Raw genomic sequence first — 22,520 nt, 5'->3', positions numbered from 1 at the left:
CATTGCCTGTGGTGCTTGTTTGTCTTCCTTCCATTTGGACTGATTGTGCATCATTGAAAACAGTCTCTCCAGTCTAGCCTGTAAAGTGGAGCAGGGACTGAGCTACAGTAGTCCCCATGAGACAGCTCTAGTCCCCAAGACAAAGGTTGATGTTGAAATGAAATACTTCTGAACCTGAATCTTCAAGAACTTTCTTTTCCATGCAGATAATGGATTTTTTTTTTTTTTTTTTTTTTCTGCCAGCTTTTTGTGCTTTGTTCAGCTGGGAAGAAATTCCAAGTTTTTACTAGCTTTGGTTGTTTGGTTGTCTCAAGTGTCCTTATCTGTAACTATTCTGCTATAACAATACTGAGCTGCCAAGATATACTGAGTTTAGCAGCTCTCAGGGCATACCATGGGGGGGGGGGGGGGGAGTGCATTCTCCAAATGTGATGCTGTAGGGGCAGAAAAAGAGAGTTGTGTTTGATCTCAGTGTAGACAAACTCTGCTCAAATGATACTCCTGCTTGGTCAGGATACAATGACAGGGGCCAGAATAAGTGAAGAACCTGTGTTGCCAAAATCTGTTCCCAGGCCTGTTGAACTTCAGGTTATAGGAAATACTAGTCTTAAGCACTTTCACAAGTATTTAAATATGCAGGTAAAAAATCAGGAAGTTTAGTTTCTCTCTCTGCACCACAGTCCTTCCCTATGAAAATCCGCTGGGCAGAGCAAGCCAGACTGCAGCAGCCTGTAAGGGACACCTGAACATGGACCTGGGGTAGCTCAGCTAAAATGGCAAAAATGTATTCTATAAAATGACAGTGTAAAATCCACCACATAGGGTCGTCTCAAGGTACTGTGGGAAGCTATGGAGCATGACTCATTCCCCATCCTCTCACCCCTATGTTTCTACCCTCTTCTCCCTGCTCACATAACCACCCTGGGTGTGCAGGGACACACTTGCTTTGCACAGCTGGTACAAAGTTCAGAGTAAGTTCATTCCAATTCTGCAGATCTCTCCTTCTTTTTATAATTCTCTCTGATTGTTTGGAAACCAGGAAGCTATGGTATCATGTGCAGGTAGCACAGCAATAAACATGTTCTCATCACAATTTACACATAAAGTGTGAGTCCCTCGAGGTAACTCATCCCCCTCTTGACAGCTTTAATAAAGGATGATGGATTGTTTCTAAATGACAGTTTAGGAAGATCAAAAATTCCCCCCTGTATTGTTTTGAGCTCTGGTGTACAAGAGCTGTTTTGTGTTCTGTGAAGGTTGTTTTTGCCTGTAAGCGCTGGGGCTCTATTACTCCCCTTCACAGTGGTGAGAAATGCTTAGTTACCACAGGAATATATTCATCCTGCTACATACTCGTGACTTTTTGAAAAACTCTGAAGAAAAGCAAAGCCTATCATGGGCGGGAGGTGGGGAAATGCCAATAGCTGAATGCGTTGCTGTCTTCCGGATGCTGCTCTGGGCAGTTTCCCCATATGGGTTGTGGGGAGGAGGAGGGATTGGATACTGATCCACCCAGAGTTGCCTCCAAGAGGTGAATGCCAGGAGGAGGTATCACCTGAACCCACCTGCGCTGGCTCAGCTCCCCAGCCAGCATATGCAGGGGGCTTGGGGAGACCTGGGCCTCCAGGTAACTGGCAGTCATCTGCACCTCTTTTCCCCCTCTCTACCCTTTTCTTTTTAAAGACTACATGTGGCAGCAAGTTAGTTATGGAGGGCAGAGTCCTCCCTCTTGTTTCTTTTTGGCTTGAGATTTAATTCTCAGTGCATGCGCTGCGTAGCTGCACTTGGCAGAGTGGAGTTTGTTCAGCTGTCCATTCCCTAGCTAATCTGATGTCTTAAAATAAAAACAAGCAAGTGGATCTTTGGAGAAGGGTTGCCACATGAAGATGTGCAGAGAGTCCTATGGTTAAAACAGCACTGTTCAAAGTCATTCACATGGTAAGAAACCAGATAAGAAAAAAAAGGCTGAGTGCCTGATTAGGGCTCAATCTGATGGTACATCAGGGTGACAAAATGAAGCCCAGACAAGAGACCACTGTGGCCATGCAGCACCCGAATCATACCTCTTTCACTGTGGAAGTAGTAGGTCTGAGTGCTCTTTCGAGTCCATCATCTTCCATTAGGATGGAATATGGCATAGTCCAGCTTCTGCCTCCTCTATATGAACAGCCAGCCCTTGGAGCAAGGACTGTTGCAAAACACCAGAAGGCTTTTAGTATAGATTCTCATCAAACCGCACAAACTCAAGAGGAAGTTCTCCACCCATGTGAAATGGAAAACTTTGAAATAGAAAACAGCATAGACTGGAGTTAAATCAAAGCTAGAACTTGCCAGGGATGCAGGATCCGGGGGATGGGAAGCTTGCAGCTCTCCTACCACTTCCCTGATGGAAGGCAAAGGAGGACTGTTCCTGTAGATCTTTTCTGAACCTTTACTTCTCCACCCATAAAATTTTCATGGTAATGTTTCTTCCAGCTAAGGAGGCCTGGCTGGCCATCAGCTGCTTCATTTCGGACAGAACCATGTAAAACTTACCTGTCCATCCTTTCTCTTCTTAATATCCCCAGATGAAGCAATGTTTTTGCTCCCTGCTGTCCCAGAAATCTCAGCAATATTGTTCTTATGTTTGGGATATCAACACCAGGTCCATAAGGACAGATTCCAGGACATACCTATGCATGAAAGAGTGTGTATGTGGTTGTATATGTAATCTGAGTGGTTTTCCTACAGGAGAAGAGGATAAAAAAATACTCTTCTGTTATTGATTGGAAAAGAAGTAACTGAATTTTAAATTTGGGTTAAATCCTTATTTTCTGGCTTTTTTTCCCAGCTCCATAAGTGTTTGGTTTAGTGTATGTAATGGTTGTCTTTGAATGCCTTTTAGTAAGCAGACCTCAGTAATAGCCCTAAGTCTTTACAGCCTATATTTGTCAAGATTTGTGATGTGCTTTTTCCTAGTGAGACGGTACTTTACTTCCTGTTGGAAATTATTTGTATTAATATATCCTGTTACTTTGATTGCCGGTGTGTTTTATGACCGTGATATTCTTTCCTTTAGGCACAACAGGGATTTACCAGGGAGCCAATGGCCTGACAAATTCTGCAGGATTCAGTGCTGTGCATCAGGTATGGTTCAGCATTTATTATTGGCAACCTTGTCACTTATTTTAAACACTTGGGAAATTGGTAGATCAGAGAGATTATTCTGGCGTTTACATATACTTAAGGAAAGTACTGCCATGTGTTTTGCTGAACACCATTCTGCTCCGCTCCTGTGGCCTGTTTGCTGGACTTCTAGGTATCTTGATGAATTTTAAGATGTCTGTATCAATACACACGCTTGCACAGAGTGCAGTCCTTGCAGGAGGAGGATGCCCTAGTAGTCTCTGCTGTGCTGCTGTAGCAGTGCCAAGAGTTTCATCATTCCTCTGCCATCTCACAACTTTCAGATATGTTTTCCATCCTCTACAGAGAGCTCTGCTTCCAGGATCCTGTTGTCTGCTGTCTTGGCACTGTGTAATAAATATGAACAATTTGAAAGAGGCGTTGGCAGGCCCTGATGAATATTGAGCCATATGAGCTGTCTGTGCACTTCCTTCTTTGAGAGTACACCTGTCCGTGGGCTTCATGGTTCAGATACCTTGATAAATGTGTGTGTATAAATAAACAGCGTGCATATATACACAAGACAGATGTTTTTCAGTAGCAAATGGCTTTTCTTGATTGGACCAAACAAATGAGTACACTGTCCCAGAAGATGTGTTTTCATTGGCCGCTAATTTCAATTCCTTGTTTGTAAGGTGATTATTGACTTGTATTTTTAATGACAACAGTGGGCAATTCTTTATTACTTCAGTTTTGGCTAAAAACAACAGCACTTGCTGATAGAAGTGCATATGATTGAATTATGGAGGTTACCTAAAAAGAGGAAAACTAATTGGGCTGTTTTCATTATTTTGTGATATTCTTTAAGAGAAAACAATGAAATTATCTCATTTCTTTTTCAGTTTAGTTGTTAGTATGACAACTTGAGTCTTTGTTCTTGAGAGCTCCCTGGTGACTGAAAGTTAATGAAATAGCTGTGTCAGACAAAGATGTAAGCTGTTAAGGGGGAAAGTGCTTTTAGTCTTTCTAAAGACTATTTATTATTTAATTTTATTTAATACCAGAGACTAATTAGCATTTCTGAGGAAATAAAAGCCTTTTGCTGAAAGACAATCCCCAGAGCATAAATACAGTTCTCTATCGGAAAAAGCAAATAGGTGGACAAGAGCAGGAGTTGCAATTAAAATGAAAAGAAACAAACTAAACCTTTTATGTTTTAGTTGTCCAGAGAGAAGTTTTCTAACCTATTCCAGTGTCCTGCTTCTCACAAAAAAAGAACATATGAAGATAATGGTATGAAGTTTGTTTGGGAGCCTTAAAATCAAGACAAAGGGTTTTGTGATACCTCAGCTCCCCAAGGTCATTTGCACCTTGTATTTTTAATTAATTTTTCTGTAGGTAGGGAAGATCACTCAGGCATTTAGTTACTGCTGAGATAGTTGGACAGTCTCAACTGTGAACATTTCTGCAAAACAATTACTACTTTTTTTTTTTCTTCATTTTTGTAACCTATTTGAACAGCTGATCAGAAAATGTTGCTGATCATGGGAAATGCAGCCTGTTTTGCTCCTTCCCTCATCCAATTATTCATTCTGTTCTTCTCATTTCTTAGGTATTTTGTTGTTTACAGAGACTATGTTCCATCACGGCCCTTTTCAAAAAGCCGCCCTACTTCACTCCTGTATACAATTGTTGAACTCTGTAATACAAAATGTGTTAGTGCTGATAACTAAAATCCTGTAGAAAAAGCAGAACTCGCCTGATTTCTGACCTTTTGTTGATTAGTTAATTGTAATAAAATAGGAGTATATTTGGGAGAAGCAGAAATGTGATTTCGTAAGTGAATGACACATGGTTCTTCAGTGAAATATTCCTGAACCATGACTTGCTGCATGCGTAGATAACACTGCCTTTGTGGTGTCTTACTCATTTATAAGATAAAACCAGATACACAGAAGTTAGAAGTTTCTTTTTTCCTCAAAGGAATATTCATCATATCCAAGCTTTCCTCAAAGCCAGTACTCACAGTATTACAGCTCCTCCTACAACTCTCCATATGTGTCTGCAAACAGCATCAGCCCCTCAGCCATCCCAACCTCCGCTTACTCTCTGCAGGAGTCTTCTCACAATATCACCAGTCAGAGCACAGAATCGCTGTCTGGTAGGTGCATCTCCTCTGTTTTCAGTTTGGCAGTCTCAGCCACCTGTAGGCATAAACACTATAACCTTGTTGTTGGAGTTTTTTAGAATACATCTATTTACATGGATAAATCAGATTTCCTAGCATTTAACAGCTCTGCTTACATGGTGCAACACAGGGTTTTGGGAAGAGATTAGAACATCCAAGCTCTCTAAAACTGTCCTGTGTTATTTTCATGAGTATGTGAGGTTTTATCTCCTCCAAAGGTAGTACAGAAAGATAAAACAATTACATACAAATCCCAGATCAGTACTGAGGGCTGACATGGGTAGCAATGAGTTCAAAACAGCCATGCTCTGAAAAAGCCCCAGAGTTTACTGATTGTCTGATGACTTTTTAGCCCATGGTTTCTATTCACCTCTTACAACAATATGTAATATATGCATTCATAAATAAGTACATCAAGAGAAAGTCCCTCTTTAAAAAAATCAACACAAACTGTTTGTCTAAGTTGAAACTTCAAGATTAATTCCACGCAAAAAGGCTTCAAAATTTGTGGCCTCTCTTTGAGTGCTTAATTTTTAAAGTCTCAAAGCTTAAATGGTTTATGGAATTACTGATGGATTATGATCCTCCAAGGTACTGTTCAAGTACAATCTTCAGATATCGCTTCCCTACTAAAGTTTTCATTGGCATGCAATAACATTTATATAAAACACCACATAATTCGTGGATGATCACAGTATATGCCCATTGTAGCTATTCTGACTTACGAAACAAATCTGAACATCTGTGGTTGCTCTAACAGAAAAATAAACTAATATTGGTTTTTAAAAAGAAGTGACTGCAGATTGCTCTAAAAGCAGTTGGAGGATTTTCTTTTCTGTTCCTTAGATCTTATCTCAGACTTTTTGAGAAAGGGTGATTTCAAAAAGGCTTGTTAGGCACAATCCAAGCTTTTCTGAAGAAGAACATGGTTATTCTAGGAAGCTGGAGAGGCCACAACTTAGCAAGGTGAAAAGAAAAATGTGTTTGAAAAGGATTTGTAATGCAAGGTAAGTGAAATCCAGACAGGTTTATGAAACTCAAGCTGATCAAAACAGATACTTTATACAAAGGAAGTTCACCTTTGACTGTCTCTTCTCAGTTATTTCTAAAATACTATCCCCTGTGAAATGGAATATGGCTAAACAGGCTAGTTCTGTATTTTTAAATAAAAGTTGATGTTGCAAGTATAGTGTTAATCATGAGCATTCATCAAATTTTTTTTAAAAATTTTTTTTCAGAAGTTGAATTGGTCTTGGTTTCCTTTTCAGTTGCCTTTCTAATTTCTCTCTTGAAAAGCAGGGGGGAGTAAAATTCAAAAAGCTATTTTTTTTCAGTGAAAAATGTGATAAGGTTTTTGAAGTGACATGGCCATTTTAAAATGTTATATATAGAATCTTGGTGATTTTTTAAAATTGTTTTAATAAGTCTTAGGAGTTAAAAGTTATTTCTCTAACAATGTCAGCTATTGACATGAAAAGAGTAAGATTTTCTGATGGTGTTTTCACAATGTTTCTGCTGCTCTCTGTTAAAAGGTTTCATACTTCAATTATAATGATACAGTGCAAAATTTAAGTTTACAGTGGAATTTCTTTTTTCATAATAGGGGAATATTCAACAACACCAGCAAAAGATACAGAAACAGACAGACATCACAGAGGGTCAGATGGCAAGGTACGAGCCCGGTCAAAAAGAAGCAATGATCCTTCCCCTACTGCTGACAGCGAGATTGAGGTAATAACTTTAATTTATATTCCTTTAGTAAATCCAGCAAAGATAAACAGTTGCATCTATTAGCAAATCCCACCATCAGACTAGTGAGTTGTAAGAGCCAGAATAAAATCAGTAATACAAGTGGAGCCTACAGACATGGGTAGTCAAAATAATTGCTCAATTTCTATATTATCAGCATCAAACTATTTTTGATATGTAAATTTATTTTCCTTTGGGCTTCTTACAAGTCTGCTGTTTTGTTCCCCTGTCTTGACATGCAACGGGATTTCTGTGGTTGTTAGGAGAACAGAGTCTCAGAATGACCAGCACACACATAGTTCCCAAATTCCTGATGTTTTGTTTTGCCTGCTTTCACAAATCATCTTCAGTCAGTGCTCGAAATGGGTTTGAGATCTTAAAAAGCTCTAGTCCAAGAGGATATATTTCCTGACTGAACAAATTCTTGCAATTGCTTAATATGTAACTGTATTTCTTTTTTCCACCCCGTCTGTCATCACAGCGTGTGTTCGTGTGGGATTTGGATGAGACGATAATTATTTTTCACTCCTTACTCACGGGAACCTTTGCATCCAGATACGGGAAGGTAAAATTTAATTTTTTTGGCATTACTGCTTGTCCAGCCAAATTGCGTCGGGAACTGTGGGGGCAGATAATGAGACAGCTTTTCAAACAGATGCTGCCGATTTTATTCAGACACATTTGTATAAATATGTCCTGTGGTATTTGCTTCTAACATGTGAAAATTTAATTTACCTCCCTTTCATGTTGCAAGTAGCCCCTTGTTTTTCAAAAGCTTGTATTGTTCAGCTGCTACTGGATAGAACATTAGGATGTTCTTTCAATGTTTGTCTGCTGCAAGAGCGAGCCTATCAAGCAGCCAGACAGCATTAACTCTAGCCTGAATGAGGTAACACATTTTTTGTTAGACGAGTGTTTTCTTATGAATCTTGGGCAACCTGGTAGGAGAGATTTTGTGTTGGTCAGTCTAGGTTGCCATGAAGAACACTGGCTCTTCTTCCCACATGGCTGCTGAAGCTCACATTTTTAAGGGGTTTTAGTAACCATATATTTAGCTATCCATACTTTAGATATACCCCCTTTGAAATGCAGGCAATTCCATTTTTTAGGTAACTCTCTCTGTGGCTGAACAGACTGAACTTGGCTGCTAAGGAGAAAACGCTGGCTCTTGGATTTAGTACCATGTGCTTCAATTTCTTCCTAAGGCAGCTTTTTATGATAAACACTTAAGTCACTTTGAATTACAGAATGTCAAACAGTTTTAAATGGGTAGGAAAAAAGACAATATCATTACCTAATTAAAGGTGGATGACCTAGTTGGCAGCTGTTTCCACACATGGCTATGAACAGTCAGCTTCATCAGGAGACTGGAAAATAACCCTGCTTCTCTCTAGAAAGCAGAAATATGATTTGACATCATTTCATGGCTTTACCAGCTGTACTTGTTTTACGATGGTTATAACAAGCTGAATGTGTAATTAGTAAGATAGATTTATTGTTCGCTGTTAGATGTGCACAGTTGTAAAGGATATAAAATGGTGTTTGTGGTGTGGAAGTCTACTGCAGCACTTGGAATGCTGCTAACACTTCTAACAGCACCCTCTGAAAATCAAGCACGTGTTTCCAAGCAAGGCTTTATTCAGACCCATGTTGTACAAGGTAATTGAAGCGGTTACTTTTCCCAGGGAACGTAATGAACGAGGCAGTCTGAGGTATACACGTGTAAGTTCAAACCTACTGCCTGCAAAAAATAGAAAGAATTAGGCAGGATCAGGAAACATAAACTTACGCTGGGTATATCTGTTATGTGGTCATGCTTAGCATTGGGTAGGGGCTGCAGTATGCATATAGAGCCCTTAATAGGCTGACTTTGTCCTAGCATAAAACCTCTGAAGCAGATGCCTTCACCTGCTGCCTCGTGCACAAGTTTAGAGGGTGTGGGGTTGGGATCTGCTGCATGGGGGTAGATGGTGATGGACCGAGACATGTGATGGACCTATGGAGGTGAGAAGCCCTGCCACCACAGTACCTGTGAGCTCTTGCCGATGGGCTGCCACAAAGGCAGAAGCTGCCATCTCTAGAGCAGCTGGTGTGGGGATGAAGTGGGGTCAGGGAGTGGAGCCAGAAAGGGTTTATCAAAAGCACTCACCAGTGGCTGAGCTGTTCCCATCAGCTGTGAGAGTAGAGTTAGGCCAAGACAGGGCACTCCTGAGCAGCAGCCTGCAAAAGGGACTAGGGAGATAGGAAAACAGGAAAATGGAAACTTGGGGGGTTTGTCTGCTTTGGAAGGCCTTTTAAAGGTACAAAATTACAAACTTCTGTTGGCTATTTCCTTTATACAAATGTAAGGAATGATACAAACAGGACCTTTTTTTTTTTTTTTTTTTTTTTTAATGAATGAATCACCTTTTCTATTAAATTACAACAGGCTCTTTGAGAAACTTCTCTAGAAGGATTTTTTTCGTAGTTCTTCATTTGTTTCATCAGTATTAAATTCCTCAGGGCTTTCCTATAAGGGAAATTGTTATGTTATAAAAGTATTATAGGCTAACAGCTTGATCCAAAGACAACCAGAGGCTTTGGTGGGCTTTGGAACAAGCCTTAAACCAAGAGGGAAATACAGCACACTCAGACAGGCTGTCCTGGGAGCCGTTAAATAGTCACACAATTCAAAAATGTTTAAGTGAGCTGAACTATCAAATACAAGTGAAGCAGTGAGCCAGAGGTTAATAGAGTTTCAGAATCTCTTACTTGAATAATGTAGGAAGTGTTAATCTCAAAGTAAATTAAGTATCAAGGCCTAAAATTCTTATTTTTGTCCATAATTGATCATAAAAGATTCATGTGCCTGTAATTAGACATTCATATGCTTTGAATTAAATCTCACACATGGAGGTCTTGGTTCTGTATGTCTTCCTCCAGAAAAAGTGTCAATTTATATGATCATCACTATTCCCCTGACCAATATTAATGTCCCAGTACCATCCTGTCTGTTGCACTGATAGAGCTGATGTGCAGCCACTCAAAGAATTAGTCTATAATGTTGATCAAGCTGCAGAATAACACCTCTTTCTGGGGTGATTTTTCTGGGAAGAGAGGGTGAGGAACATCAGCCATAGCTTCAGAGATTTGGGTCTAAACTCCTGTGTTCTTTAGCCACAAAATCTCAAATGGTTCTGCATGTTGCCCTTTCCTTGGTGATGGCAGCAAAAGGGAGCTGTCCAAAAAAAAATCTGATTGGGAGGGGGGAGGAAGGGAAGAGTTCACAAAAAGGATTATCAATTGTAGTTGTATTATTAATCATTAATGCTTCAATATATGTTTTGTGACCCGATTTCATGTGAAAATTCTCTTTGTTTGGTTTCTGAAGGAAAGCTCTATGGTCCTTGCCATATGGGCTCCTCAGAGCATGGACAGTTCATCTCAGGTGTTTAGAAAATAATTTGCTCACAGCATTAATAGAAGTTAAAACACAAAATTTACTCAAGGTTGAAGCATGAATGAATAACCCAGCCTAGGTTGCTCCTTTTTTGTCCCCTCTTCCCAAACTCTTTGCTTTATCCCATGGATTACACAGTCATCAGACATTTAGTCTTAATGTCTTTCCCATACGTTCACTGCAGTATAACCTTTACAGTGGCAGTCAGAGTGGCCTGCAAATTCACATCTCCTTTTGCTTTCTTGCCCATGGTTGAATGGATGCATACCTGCACAAACATATGGAGTCACGGTCTAAGTGATCAGGGCAGCAAAGCTGTCAAACTGGAGGAAATCTCTCCACTCTTTCGTTTTTCAGCAGGAGGCCCTCTGAGAAGAAAAGGCAAAAAAAATCCCAACAGTTCCACAGGCAGTTAACCCTGAATATTATGTTCAGGAGGGTTTAGAAACCTGTTCTGCAGGCTTCTGATCACTGTATGGGTGCAGAATATTTACCATGTGCCTAGAGACCACGACAGATGTAGACCATCATTATAGCTTAATGTACTGTCCACCCAGCCCTTTTAATCCCTTCAGGCATGTATAATAGAGCTCCCATTCAACAGGAAGATGGCTGCAGTCTTTACTATGTCTGCAAAGATCTGCCCTCCAAATCACTGACTAAACATAATGGGAAAAACGGGTCAAAGACTGTAACAGTGCTGCTGGGGTTTCACATGAGTTGGGTAAAAGTCAAGGGGTTTTGGCCATTTGCTTGAAGCAGCTAGGTGCAATACAGAAAGACTCTTGGTGGTATTAATTCAGACACAATAAAAAGAGATTGCATGTGCTCCCGTGCCAAAAAAAATCATGAGTCTATTCCCCTTTCCCTGACAGAGATATTTGCAAGCTTGTACTGTAATCTGTGTTGTCAAAGCATTAAAAAAAAAAAACACCAAACCTGCATTTCTTTCAGTCTGAGAAATTTTAAGTATTATATTGCAGGTTCATTCTCATGCTTTTCAAAGGACTAGTCCAAAGAAAAAAGAGGGCACTGGGTGCATTGTTTTCCCTAGCTGAGGAGTATGTGTGAAGCTAATACCTTTTCTTAGTATTTTGTATTGTTCCCAGAATGTGTATTCTTGTTCTGTGTTGCTACACTCCTTGGGATTTTAGGGTCCAAATGAATTGTGAGTAAAGTGAAATCCGGAGTTAAAATTCATCTTTATGTGCAAGTTACTCTGAAATCCTGGAACCAAATGGAAAGGATTTTATTTTAGCACTGACTTGAAGAACTGAATACATAGGACAGTCTAAATTCTTGAATTGTGTTGGATCTTTGTCAGTACTTTGATGATGTCTGCTGATACTGGGGTGTTACAAACTATAAAATTCCCTGTAAGATGCATAGCAATTTCTGAGATTGTTTGGCATCTTGAATTGGCTCAAATTAAGAAAAACATACTGCAAAAAATAATACAGCACATTATGTCACAGTTTTAAATCAGAGTCATGCAAAGTTATGTTCTAGGTTTTAGTTAACCTTAACTGAAAGGTGTTTAGATTGCCTGTATTATACTGTGTCCCTGCGAGCCTGGACTATGTGGTCATTTTGCCTGGAGTGGCCACTCTGGCTGCTTTCACTGGGGACTTGCAGTTTGCCTCGTAGTTGCTTGACTGATGTAGAGGCTGTTTTCCTATGATAGCCATTTCTTTTTATTGCTTTTGCATTTCAGAAGTGGCAACATGAGATTTATCCAAGTTGTAAGCAGATAGCTATCAGTGAGATAGAGACAGGGCATCCACTCAAGTTTCCAGCCTGTGCGAACGTGGGCTCTGCCTCTCTGATGAGGGACTTGCAGTGGCACACGTATGTGAGGGACTAGGAGAGGGTCCTCCAATGATAGCAGGACCTCAAGACCTTTTGGACAGAGTAGCTACAGTTGCTGCTTGGCCCAGCTAAGGACAGGACATAAATACGATTTTCTGGCATTTCAAGCAAATGTCATAGATGCTGTAAGTTGGCTGGCTGTGAACTGGACTGTCTTCTTGTCACCAGAAGTGATGTTGTGGATCTAAGAAACCTTATTCCTCAAAAGTTTCACTGGCAGTTACATGTTCTTACAAAAAGTTTTCCTTTAAGTGAATTATAATTTCCAATTAAAAAAAAGGTCATTGAAAAGTTCCTGCTTGGCTCTACTAGAGATCCTTGTAAAACCCTAGGGTTGATTTTTTTTCTTTCTTTCTTTTTTTTTTTCTTGCTTTCATTGAATGCTTCAAGTAGCTTGTGCTTTTCCCTGCTTTGTTCTCTTGCAGGACCCTAAAGCCAGGACCTGATTGAAACACCATAGGGATTTAATCAAATGTGATGGTGATTCATGTTTCTAATGGCCGAATCTGTCCTTTACTACTTTACAAACTGAGAAGGAATAAAACCCCATTTTATTGCTCGGCTGTTAAAAACTATTTGTAGAAGTTGCTAAGGTTCAAATCAAAAGCGCCCTCCCTTGAGAACTATTAGTTAATTCTAAGTGCCATGGCGTCGCTTTTTTTTCTTCTCTTGCTTGAGATGTGGCGTTATATCACTACTGCTGTTCAAACATCTGAGACTTTTCCATTCCTTTGACAAACATGAGCCAAAGTGCTTAAGGACATCTGTTTATTTTATTTCTTTAATGAGAAAACCTTCCAATTTCTTACTGGCTCAGCTGTGTTTATTTACATTTTGTTAGTCATATGTGTGGGGCACCTTGGGACGTTAAAAACCTGCAGAGGCCTATGCTGAGGGCTGCTAGCAGGCATCCTGGTCAGAAAGGCAGAATAAGCCCTTCCTAAGGAAAACACAGTCCTTGGAACTCCATAAAATAGATTTTCAAAACAAATAGAGCCTAATTCACTCAGTAGATCATGGATTAAGTCAAGATGAATACAGTTTGGAAAGGATTTTCTGAGGAAGTTGGAGATTTTTTTACCCACTGGAGGCTAAACCTTGTATTTAATGCCTTTTTAAGTTAAATTAAAAAAGCATTCAATCACTGCAGGTAATAAAACAGTCTGTTACTTTAGACATGCTGCTATATCAATTATTAGTTCATTATTGGAGAGAAGGGAGTAAATAATTCCAGCCATTTGATTATTTCAAATGTGTATTTCAGGAGCAAACATCTGTGTTTATCATCTGTACTGGTTGATGAGAAGCAGCAGCAGAAACAGCAAAACCAGATCCACAACAGCTTAGATGGTGGGCATGGGAGATGCTCTGAGCTTGTGTAGATGTAACCTCTTGTACTAGAGCTTAGGTGAGCAGAGGGTTTTCTAAGCAAAGTGCACATGTGGCATTTGGAAGTATTAAAGGATTATTTCTGACGTAAAATATATATCAGAAACAATGCTGGGTTGTCAAACAAGCATGAGTAAAGGGAACCTGCTTTCCAGTATTGCTGAATTGTGACTTGATTTTAAGGGAAAAATAGTTTCAAAAATCCAAAGGGACATAACTTGTGTTAGGAAGTTGCATGTGCAAAATAATGGAGTTGTGCTGAGGATTTCACACCATGATATGTTTCCACCAAGCTCTCCAGGAGTTTTGTATTTTTCACAGAGCTATCAAGGGCTTATGTATAGAAATACAGTGACTTTTCTGTGTTGAGGGGAAGGGAATGAAGATGTATTTGCTTTAAATTCCACTCCCTCTTCTGACTTTTATGCCATGTATAATAAAAAGAAATTATTTGTAGATTTTGGGTCATGAACCTTTTGTATTACTAAATAAAAATAATTCCCGTTTGTTCTCAAGCATCATGGCCCAGCTTTTAACCTGTATTTAAGTACAGTATTCCCACAGGACTGGCATCCATTTCAGAACTCATGGGTTCAGACACTGGATAAATTAGTGTAGTCATTACTGCTTGTCCATAAGCATAGTTCATTTAGAGAGGGAGGAGAACCTTTTCAACCTCCGTGTGCTCTTGAACATAAGGATTTAGTGACTGACATGCCCGTGTGCTTATTGGAATAATTTCCAAGGTGTAGTCCCCAACCATTTCTGAACAGATACATGCCAGTAGAAAGAGAGTCCTTCAGTAAATAATAAGCAATAACTTGGAAGTACCTCTCAAGTTACAGTAAGGATGAATATGAAAACGTATCTGAAGGAAAGGGTTTAAATTATATTTTCTTTCTGTCCAGCATGGACTTTTCACAAGGTCACACTGTGATGACTGTAGACACTATTAATTTAAATTTGGTATATTGTCTAATAAACCTGGATATATCAATGTTTAGGTAAAACAGTATGTCTTCATTTGGGGGGAAAAAAACGTTTAGAGCCTGAAAAGCCGAGTGATTCTATTTGAAAAAGGACAGTCCTTTTTTAAAAAGTCTGAAGTGTAGTCACTTATGTAAGTCACTTCTGAAAATGGGTTTCAGCTCCTGAGCTACTTTGGTTACTTAAAACAACTTTTCTCACAAATACCCACTCTGTCATTTGAAAAGCTCTGAGAAGCTAGGTCTAGCTGTAGTCTGTGCCTATTAAAAAGGTAAAATTGCAAGCTAAGCTACTTATGTGTAGTAAAAGAGCTAAATGTCTTCTCTTCCTCAAAAAGATGGGGACTTACTTGAACTAGAACTGGTGCACGTGGTTAATTTCCCATTATTATGGGAAAGCCTTGTTCATGTCTCAAATTCTGATCAAGGTATAAAATGTTATAACCAAGGAATGATTACTCTTACAGACTCTTTTTGTTCAAACATGTGGCCCAGGCATTTGTATCTTTGCTTTTATTTTTATTTTTATTTTTTTTTTATTATTATTATTATTATTATTATTATTATTATTATTATTATTATTATTATTATTTTATTATTATTATTATTATTATTTTTATACTACAACCAAGCTGGTCCATTTTCCAGGAGTTTCCAAGTAATTAAACGCAATTAAATCTATTAAATTCTTTCTTTTGGTGACAACTTTATTATTAACAGCTAACCACAAGGAGGAGATTTAACTTAGAAAGCCCTTGATTGTATACTAATCCGTCTCTCACCTCTGGCTGACACCTGCGGTAGATAAACCCTATAGAATAGGAGTCTGATGAATACTCTTAATTAATACTTTCTTCCTTGTAGAAAAGTAATTATTTGCTCACGGCATAAACAGGTATTTGGCACAGATTTAAAGAGACTGATTAGTTTTAAATACTAGGGCTTTATTTTGTGTTTTTTAAAGGCGGGGGTTGGGGGAGGTCTGAATCCAAGATCCATGCTCGGAATGACTTTGTCGTAACATTTTGAATGTCGGGTTAATTGGCACATTGCTAAATAGAAGGAGAGTCAGACAACAAGCTGATTTGTTATCCGTCTCAAAGGAGCCAGCTTTGCCCCTTTGCTAATGGCCTGCAAGTCTGAACAGGGTACCTGTAAGGCAGAGGCTTGGAATGGGCTTTCGAGCCAGGATCGGAGGCAAGAGTGACTTGCACTTGAGAGATTGCCAGAGATAAATCTGCTTCTCTCTTCCTTTCAAAATTACAGTGTACAAGAGGGGAGAGCTGGCTGTGGACATCCAGCCAACTGGATTAGTAGTAGCTGCAGGTGTTAACAAATACGTGTCTTTTTAATGCATACTCTAGGGCAAGTATAAACAGTTTATGAAAAAAAATCAATCTCAGTGTTTCAGGAGAGCAGCGGTAAGAAGGTTTTAATACAGAGCCATTTGGGAGGATGCTGATGGTGCAGTTTGAAGTGTGGCTGCAATGCACATTGGCTTTTGTGTAGATAATGCCAGTACCTTTAGTAGTGAAGATATTGCAATGCAGGCTTCTGTGTAGGTTAGCTCCTGAAAAAGGGTCTAGGGACCTATATGCTGCATGCTGCAACATACTTGCAGCTATTTGTACCCACATTCAGTAGCTTAAAACTAATTTGGGTATGCCTACACATTCTGCATTCCCTTTGCTTTGCTAAAATACAGGAGCTAAAATATTCGGAGTTTCACGTGGAGTGAGCAGACCTAACTTTCCACTTTAACCCACTGCTGTAATAGTGAAATATTTGTTCTTTGCTCACCTCCAGGTTTTGTGGAAATCATCTTTAAGCAATGACAGACTGAAGCTGTTCAACAAGCTCATTTAGCCATCTTCTGTCATCCTTTTACTCAAAATGAGAGGACAAAATGAAAACAGAAACAGAAATTAATTTTAGGCAAGGTGTTATTAGCTTGAAGGACACAATTGAACTTAAATTGTAATTTTAAAATGCAATTCACTTCAAATGTACAGAACTAGTTCAAGGATTAGGAACAATGCATGCAACTAGCCAACATAAAAGCAACATTCAGAGCAAATGTGTCAGCTCATGCCATTGGGATATGAAAGAAAATGTTCCCCTTGGTGAGTGGACACTTTTGTCTTCCTCTGCAGCATGTTCCACAGGCTTCTGTTGCCCATGTTTTCCTCTAGTAGGACTATCTGCTGAACAGGCAGCAAAATTACCCCAAAACAAGCAGATTTGGAGCTGGGAGTTGGCAGTGCTTCACTTACGATGGAAATTATCTTGCTCACAAGGTGTGGCCATTGTCAGTAGTAGGCAATAGCCCATCAGTCCTTAGCTGAAAGTCACAGCTGTGACAGAAACAGGAGAGACATGTCCAAGGATGCCCTTCTGGGCAAACACTTTTGATCCAAAATGTTAAAAAAGGGCTTATCTTACTCTTTGTGTGTTTTGATCCTTTATTGTTTATGAAGGAGTAGTAGGGAATGGGGGCTTTTTATCTCTCAGTTCCCGCAAGTTGTGCACTAAGCAGAAATGAGCAGCTGTGCAACTACTACTCCTGTTCGTTAAAAGTGGGAGTGAAGGGTGTATTGAGGAGGGGGAATACCAATCTCTTTGAGAGTGAATACTTCAAAATGATCACTGGTCCCCTGGTGCTTGTTTCCCCCAGCCGATGGGAAGAAGCCTGTTAAAGCTGTGTGTTGGAGAGTCAGGAGTGCCTGGTCTGTCATGTCCAAGCACCAGAGGTTAGCACTATAAGTAATTTGTGGGACTGTTTAATTTCACCCCTGAAGGAAGCTCCAACAATGGTGCATGGCAGAGGTGAGGCATATAGGGATACACTGTGGTGCTGGAGGTTTTATTTACAAAAGGAGTTTATTGCCTGTTTTCTATCCCTGCCTCTCATTGTCCTTGTTTGTGAAAGCATGACTCGTAGATTAGCAGAGGGGTAGGACCTCGCTCTTCTAAAGTTACTGAACAAGCACTCAGGGTTGAGTTTTTAGATTAATCTGTTTTCACTGTAAAAAGTGGTTCCTGGAGGAGATTTGATTTCAAGCTGTTCTGTGGTCCATTCTTCCTTGGGCTTTATATGCATCAGAAAACATTGGCTAGATCTGTTACCCAGGAACCTTGTTCCCAGGGCTTCAGGGTGCACTTTTCCTATGGAAGGACGTGTTAGCAGGGATCATCAGTATGAATGCAGTGACTTTACATTGCTCTGCTAAACTCATGCTACTCTAACCTAGGCATTAGCAGTCTACCAGGGCATCCCCTGCAGCACAGAGATATCCTTTAGTGGTACAGGATTTCTGTGCCTAGGAAGAGCTTTCCATCAACATCTTCAGTTAAATTTCATAATTCTCTTTCAGATTATTTACACACTGTACAGAGAATTTGTACAACACATTGATTGATATACCTGTCTCATTTTGGTGCTTTCCTGTCAGTCTGATTTTCCTGTTTATTCATACTTGAATTGAAAGCTGTAGCGGCTGTGTCTTTCCTCTGCGTGGGTACAGCCTCTAGCACAGTGGGGTTCAAATCTGGGACTAGTGCTTCTAGATGCTACAGTAATTCAAATAAATAACTGCCAGTGGAACCCTGGCCTAGTGCATCTAGACACCTATATCATACTGGGAGTGCTGATTTGCCTTTTAACTTTATCAGCCTCTTTAAGACTTGGAAGCATGCCTTGCTATAGAGGAAATATCCATACTGTGAAAGCAGTGATGCCAAATCATTTCCCCAAACGACTTCCCCTCTGGGTGGTAAAGTGCATTTTTCTGTTTTATTTTCATTCCATCATATACTTTATCTCAAGAGAAAGATTTTTTTTCCTCTCATCTACAGTTTAATTTCCATATTGTTCAGCTTAAGAGAAAGTAACTTCATACACTGTGGAAATGTTTCCTACTCCCCATTAGTGATTAATACCAATAAAGCTAAAGACAAAACTTAGAGGATAAATGACAGATACCAACCAATGAGATTTCCTGAAAGAGTTTTAAAGGCTAATGATCCTTGAAATGTATAAAAATAAATTGCTTCATTAAAAACTATTTTACAAAATAATTTCTTCCTAGCAGCATATTTTCTTCAAAACAGTTCCCCCGTGTAACTACACCTGGGTAGTAAAATCTGATTCAGTGCTGTTCGCATGGGACCAGAGTCAGATGCCCTGATTACGCCTGTGTCCCTGTGCCTCATCAAGGGAGCAGGTTTGGGACTTAAAATTAGAGACATGTTCAAGGCAAGTCTGTTAGAGTTTACTTTTTGCCCAGAGGAGAAAGTGCCCTTCTTTCTGGGACAACAACAAGCATGTTTAAACATGAGTGACAGAGCTTTTCTTTAGATGGGCACAATGCTTGTGAGTCACACACATGGCTGAAACCACAGCCATTCTGCTCTAATTAAAGAGAACTACACCAAGAATGCGTAATAATTAGGTTAGTGTGTAATACACCATCCATGTCAACAGCATCTGCTGCAAAGGTTGATTGAAATGTACTCATCCTCCAAACATTGTGCTCCCTGTTAGAGCTCCTCAACTAATTCATTATTGTCCTGCCATACAATAACATGACTCCACAGAAATCTGCAGAAAATTAGAGCAAAGACTACATATAAATCTGCCCTGGTTTAGCATGGCTTGTAACTTTAGTGGAGGAAAACCACCCACATAAACATAAAGATGAGAGATCCCTGTCCTAATGAAGATGAATTACAAAAACAGCCTGTTGTGGAAATGCTCTTTTTTTTTTTTTTTTTAAGTTATCTGTTGTTGTTTAGTTTGAACAGGCACAATGCTTTTGAGCTATGAGTGTTTATCAAATTAACCACAGATTATTTTGCTTGTGTTTTTGAAGTATTTAATGAATAAGAAAATGTTCTGCTAGCAAACTTGTTTGCATCAGTGCATTTCTATGCTTTTGCAGTGGGTTTAGGAACAAGGTCAGTTGTGTGGGGGTGGGACGGGTGGTTGACTTTATGCATGAGAGACGTGGAAAAGTGACTTGAGACTCATTTAATATTGCAGGACACCAGGCGGGTACAGCAGGTCACTTGATTGTGTTTCAGGGTAACAGATCCACAGAGGCTGTATCCAGTGCCCATTGGGCAGCTTTGAAGCAGTAAGCCAAGAGCTGTAGGAGCCATGCGGCTGCTACCCCCCATCCAAGCGGGAGCTTGGAGGACTGAGAAGATCTGCTGTGCGCATGCAGTTAGCTGTTAATGAAGCCCTCCAAGCCAGAAGAAAGGGAAACGGCCCAGCCAAAAGTGTCAGTCGCTTTTGCCACGCAGGATTGTCTGTGGGTGGCTTCTCTGGCCAAGCAGAGTCACCCCTCTCAGCTTGGGCTGGTTTAAGCTTGCACTTGCTGACTTGGTGAGGAAATGAAGTGACAGTGTTCTCACAGGCAGTTGTGAAAAACATTCATTTTCTAAAATGAATCCACTAAATGCACTAAAGTAGAGCTGCAGGTAGTTTAGTCCTTTTCCAGAGGAATTTACTTAAGGTTTTGCCGCTGATGTTGGTAGGAGCAGGATCTGGATGCAAGAAAGTTAACATGTGCTTAAGAATGTGTAGAAGCCATTTTAGAGCTGCTGGCATGTGCATGTTCACATTCTCATAATTATTTTAAAAGTGTGTTCTTAAAAATGCTGCAGGCAGCCAGAGCTTCTGCATCATGTCCTTCCCTTTTAGGAAGCAGTTTGGGACCCTCTCAGGGAAAGGCCAAGTTAGACCCACACCTAGTTAGTCAGAGGGCTGCTGATACAAAAAAATGGCAGAATGAGCAAACCATCACAGTCAGCCAGCCCATGCAGATGGGAGCAGAGGGTGCATGTCGCTATTTCTGACACTAGCTAGAATGACAGATGAACCCATCCAGCACTTTAATGTGCTGTGTCTTGTCTTGTTTTGTCTTTTTTTTTTTAATCGATGTAGTTATTTGGGCGTAACTGCCATTATGGCTACAGTTCTGGCTCTGCAAGCATGCTTTATACCACTGCAGAGCACACTCTGTCCTAAGCAGGAATAGTCATACTTGGACAAGCATTTTATCATGCTATAATTGGGTTTGCATGGTAGGATAGGATTGTTGTAACTCTGTTGATACTGTTAAATAAGTAGGCAGCTTCAGTGGGGATAGAAGAGAATTGCATTAGTGTGGCTGGTCTTGCATCCTCTGCCCAGGTGCACAAGTGCTGCCAAGGACAGTAGATACTGTATCACGCGCTGGGCTCTGCTATGGGAATGACACATCTGCCTTTCTGTCCTGTTCTGTGCTGATGACCTGAGTTAGCACGGCAGTGAAGACCTAAGCCAAGTGTGCTGAGACACATGGATTGCACCCTTCAGAGAAAGAGACTCAATTTATGTCTGAGCTTCTGGGTTCTGTTTTCAGATTTTGCTCACCAAGTTGCTGTTTGACATTAAAAGAGAATAATGCTGACCTATGGCTGGTTTGAAGAGCAAAGTCAGGAAAGGATCACCCTTTGTGTGTTCTGTTGCTCCTAACTATCCCCTAACCATTCACTAATGATGCTATTGGAAATCAATTCTTGGTCTAACCTACCGAAGCAATTCTTATATGGTCTCAGGTGTTTAAAGGTTCTTGTTATATCATCTGAAGTGTGTGGGCTATTATTGGTCAAGGCAAGCCATAGACATCCTTCAAAGAACAGAATTTGATTATCTAGGAGAGCAAAAGAAAGGATGGGAAAATCATGTTAAGATACACTTGGGAAATAAAATTACTGTAATGAACATATCTTCAGAAACAGGAATGTGTAGATCCTATGTTTGGTCTAAGATGTCGTGTCCCCCCCCCCCCAAAAAAAAAAAAAAAAAAAAAAAAACAAAACAAAAAACCAAAAAGAAAATCAAAGTGAATGGAAAAAACTGATTTTCCCCTAACAGGACACTACAACATCTGTGCGGATAGGTCTTATGATGGAAGAAATGATCTTCAACCTTGCAGATACACATCTGTTCTTCAATGACCTGGAGGTATGTAGCAGCTTATTTTATTTAACATCTCTCTGTCTAATCATTTGCATCTGGTCTACAAACTTGTTTTTCTGGCCAAGAAACTTTCATTTTTGACCCCAAAGAAATGGGCCTTAGACGGCTTATTGGAAGCATACTTTACTGTGTCCCTTTGACATCTTCATTCTGTTAAGGAATTTTTTTCTAAATACATAGTAACAATGATGGCTTTTGGCAGTTTTACTAAATCTAATAATGAGGACATTGCTGCTGCTTCTCCTGAAATTTGCTATTTAATAATTTTATTAAGCTAAATTAGCATAGATCCTATGGGGCAGGTAGCAATTAGCTATGAGCCAATGCAGAGGTTTTAAAAATGGTCTCTGTTCTTGAGGAAGCTCTGTTTGTACACACAGACAGAGCAGGAGGTCTGCTCAAGCTCAGGCGCACTGCAGGGTGAAACTATGGGAGTTTCAACATAAGACCAAGGGGAAGAATCCTTCCTGTTTGTGGCATGGTTAGATCTGACTATGCCTTACACAAAATGAAAGTCCTTTTGAATATACGGTAAAATTCAAGCAAAGTGATGCTAGCAGAATTCTGTCACCAGCGGAGGAACAGCTGTACAGCACTGATGAGAATTTGTTTGCATTTGCAATCAGTAGAAATAGTCTGAATGAGTCACATACAAAGTGAGTAAGATGGGGTTTGTGCTGTGGGCACCTTGGAGTCAGAATACTGCTTGGAGGTATTTGGAGGAAAAAAAATCTGGCCTCCCTGGGCAGACTTCTATGGTCTTTTTCT

General features: G+C 39.9%; 1 protein-coding gene across 14 annotated transcripts in view; it reads left to right on the top strand.

Annotated features, from left to right (window-relative positions):
- The window catches only part of EYA2 (EYA transcriptional coactivator and phosphatase 2), a 105,476-nt gene that overhangs the window by 66,037 nt on the left and 16,919 nt on the right, over positions 1-22,520 (top strand). For all 14 annotated transcript variants that reach the window (XM_030010093.1, XM_030010092.1, XM_030010095.1 and 11 more), the window contains 5 exons: positions 3,059-3,126; positions 5,089-5,266; positions 6,897-7,024; positions 7,524-7,607; positions 21,648-21,737. In XM_030010093.1, the coding sequence (XP_029865953.1) occupies positions 3,059-3,126; positions 5,089-5,266; positions 6,897-7,024; positions 7,524-7,607; positions 21,648-21,737 (548 nt within the window). The remainder of the gene's footprint in view (positions 1-3,058; positions 3,127-5,088; positions 5,267-6,896; positions 7,025-7,523; positions 7,608-21,647; positions 21,738-22,520) is intronic.

The sequence above is a fragment of the Aquila chrysaetos genome, chromosome 3, assembly GCF_900496995.4.
Source record: "Aquila chrysaetos chrysaetos chromosome 3, bAquChr1.4, whole genome shotgun sequence".
NCBI classification, from domain to species: domain Eukaryota; kingdom Metazoa; phylum Chordata; class Aves; order Accipitriformes; family Accipitridae; genus Aquila; species Aquila chrysaetos.
The sequence above is the reverse complement of the archived record's forward strand: the minus strand, read 5'-3'. Positions and strand labels throughout refer to the sequence as shown.